This window comes from Mandrillus leucophaeus, unplaced genomic scaffold (assembly GCF_000951045.1).
Source record: "Mandrillus leucophaeus isolate KB7577 unplaced genomic scaffold, Mleu.le_1.0 Scaffold125, whole genome shotgun sequence".
Taxonomy (NCBI): domain Eukaryota; kingdom Metazoa; phylum Chordata; class Mammalia; order Primates; family Cercopithecidae; genus Mandrillus; species Mandrillus leucophaeus.
The window spans coordinates 1,184,919-1,188,060 of NW_012100876.1; the positions used below are offsets into that span (position 1 = coordinate 1,184,919).

The 3,142-nt window shown below is 50.2% G+C and overlaps 1 protein-coding gene across 1 annotated transcript in view; it reads left to right on the top strand.

The window, feature by feature from the left end:
• The window catches only part of PLLP (plasmolipin), a 38,320-nt gene extending 36,376 nt beyond the window's left edge, over positions 1-1,944 (top strand). Inside the window, exon 10 of the mRNA XM_011971929.1 lies at positions 1,011-1,944. Coding sequence (XP_011827319.1) covers positions 1,011-1,127 — 117 coding nt within the window. The 3' untranslated portion in view covers positions 1,128-1,944. The remainder of the gene's footprint in view (positions 1-1,010) is intronic.
• Positions 1,945-3,142: the final 1,198 nt, after the last annotated feature.

The following is a 3,142-nucleotide window of genomic DNA, read 5'->3' on the forward strand; positions in this document are numbered from 1 at the left end:
CTTATTTTTGTATTTGTAGTAGAGATGGGGTTTCACCATGTTGGCCAGGCTGGTCTTTCGAACTCCTGACCTCAGGTGATCCACTCGCCTCGGCCTCTTAAAGTGCTGGGATTACAGGTGTGAGCTACCACACCCTGCCTGGGTTAACTATGGAACCTTGTTGTAAATCAACTGTGCCACACTGACTTAGGGTCATGTGCCCCCTTGGAGAATGTGAAAAACTGGATGCTCTCCCACTGACAAGTGCACGTGCAAAAACCTTTTGGTTTAAACCATTCTGGGAGATTCATAGGCTCTCCCATGAAACCCAGACTCCAGGCCCACGTCAGGTGGCCAGTGAAGTGGCTGCAGTCCCCTCCACGCCTGTCACCCTTCATGCCACCAGGCCCTGCACACCATCTCCTCCCAGGATCCTGCGACACCCACAGTGAGGGAGAGGAAGGGACTACCAGTCCTTTTTGACAGACAGGAGGCTCCCGCTCAGAGAGGTTGGACTCCAGGCCTGGAGCCACGGCCAAACCCAGGGGAGGGCAGGGCCTCGATGGGCACTCATTTGGTTCCTTACTCTTCCTGATGAGGGCAGTTTTGAAATCAGCAAATTCAGTGATGGGGACAGAGACGGGGAGCTTCTGAATGTGGCTGCAGGTGTTAGTATAGAGGCGTGAACTGGTTCTAGAAAAATTCCTAGGCTGGCCTTTGAATGTTGTCTTTTTAGAACTAAATCCTTGCTAGATGTCCCCTCTGTCACTCTTATCTTGTCCTTCATTGTCCTTATCACAATCTGATAGGCCCCGCCTGTGGTTCTTAGCTGTTTCCCATGCTTAGAAGGTAATGTTGGCATCCCAGGACCCTGGTGCTCATCAGCTCCATGATAAACAGCTGTGAAATACATCTGGCTGAGTGTGAGATGGTACAGCTGCCATAACCCCTCCTGCCTGGCCTGAGATCTGGTTGGAGCTTGTGTCACTGTTACCCTCTTGGTCCTTACACCCTTCTCGCCTCTCTTTCAGTTCTTTGCATGTTTGGTGATGATCGCCTATGGAGTGAGTGCCTTCTTCAGCTACCAGGCCTGGCGAGGAGTAGGCAGCAATGCAGCCACCAGTCAAATGGCTGGCGGCTATGCCTAAACCACCTGTGCCACGGCCCTCTCTGGGGCTGAAGCCGCCGCTGGGTCACAGAGCAGGGTCACCCTGCAAGCCCAAAGCTGGGGAGCCCTGCGCGGAGTCAACCTGACAGCGACTGCACTTGCTCCTCTCTGCCCATCAGACACAAGCTCTCACAGCGCTAAGGAAGCAGGCCCAGGCTGGCAGGCATCTGGGCTTGCAGGAGGCCAACCGCTGAGACCTCCTCTCCATCCCCCTTATTCAGTGGAAGGTGACGGGGGATCTGAGGCTGTGTCTCTGCCTTGTCTTTAGAGGACTTCAGCGTCCAAGACTGGGGCCTACCCTTCTCACCAGCACTAAATGCACTAACAAGGACTCCTGACCTGCAGCCCCAGACTCGCCGTAGTATAAGCCTAACAAGCAACATGTAGCACCTTAGTCTTCGTTCCAGGAGAGCTGAGCAAGCTCGTGAAACCATTCTCCTTCCTTTAAACACCATTCCAACCGACCTCTCCCTGGAGCCAACCTGTAAAAAGTGGGTTATGATTGTTGACAGCATGGTCTTCCCTCCCTGCATTTTAGACATACCAGTTACTGAAAACAAATCAGTTTTAAGTGACTTCTCAATGCTGAAAGTTTCCTTCACTTTCCCAAGCCTCTCTCTGTAATACTCCCTTTGGGCGAAGCTAACCTCAGTGCTGACTGCCTCCCTGACCCTGCTGACTAGGCACATGGGACATGAAGGAGGGAGGGAAGTGAGGCCTTGCCTGGCAAGTTGTCATGTGGTTGGTGATGACTGTTTTATTTTTTTTTAATAAAAAGATAAGAGAAGTTATTTGGACAAGATGTTGGGGAATCACTTTTGCAGGTGCTTGTAACCTCCAGGAGACCTCAGCTTGACTGTAGAAGATGCCTGCTGTAGGGCAGTTCACGTTCCGGAGTCGTTCAGCACCACCTGCCAACTCTTTGACCAGAGGAAAGCTGCTTATACTTCCTGCTTGCTGGGTCTAGAACAGTCCTGGTTTATGCTGTTTGTGCTGGCATAAGTAGAATAGCACGGCCTTTTATTCTCACAAGTGATTCAATTTGACAATAACTTAGTCACCCTTGCTTTGAGCAGGTTAGGTGAGCTTACTAAATGAAAGATTTCAATAATATCACCTACCTTGAAGGTCTGTGAAGCTTGGAGGTCATATAATCAAGGTGGCTGGCCATGCTGCCTGTTCAGAGCTGGTAGAGACAGCAGAGGAAAGCAGCCGAGTACTCCTGAGCTTATTTTTCTAAGACCACAGAGCAACGTTCTCTGAACAATAAGGTAAAAGCATTTCTAGGCACCCTCTGTACCCTTTTTATTTGTTATTTTTATTTTTATTTTTTGGAGATGGAGTCTCACTCTAGCACCCAGGCTGGAGTGCAATGGCACAATCTTGGCTCACTGCAACCTCCCCCTCCCGGGTTCAAGAGATTCTCCCACCTCAGCCTCCCAAGCAGCTGCAATTACAGGTGTGCACCACCACAGCTGGCTAATTTTTGTATTTTTAGTAGAGACAGGGTTTCACCATGTTGGCCAGGCTGGTCTCAAACTCCTGACCTCAGGTGATCTCCCCGCCTCGGCTTGTCAAAGTGCTGGGATTACAGGCATGAGCCACAGCCCCCAGCCTCTGGTCCCTTTTTAAAAGTTGAGAATTAAAATGTAACTAAGTTCAAACAGTTGCAGATGAGCTACTCTGTTACTCAGGGATGGGGGATTAAATCCAGTACCTATGTCCCAGTCCACCTGGGACAAGCCCAGTTTGTGCTGTTGTTGTCCTGGTATAATTTTTTTTTTTTTTTTGGAGATGGAGTCTCGCTCTGTCACCCAGACTGGAGTGCAGTGGCATGATCTCAGCTCAATGGAATCTCTACCTCCTGGGTTCAAGCGATTCTTCTGCCTCAGCATCCCGAGTAGCTGAGACTACAGGTGAGCGCCACCACACCCAGCTGATTTTTTGCATTTTTAGTAGAGATGGGGTTTCACCATGTTAGCCAGGATGGTCTCA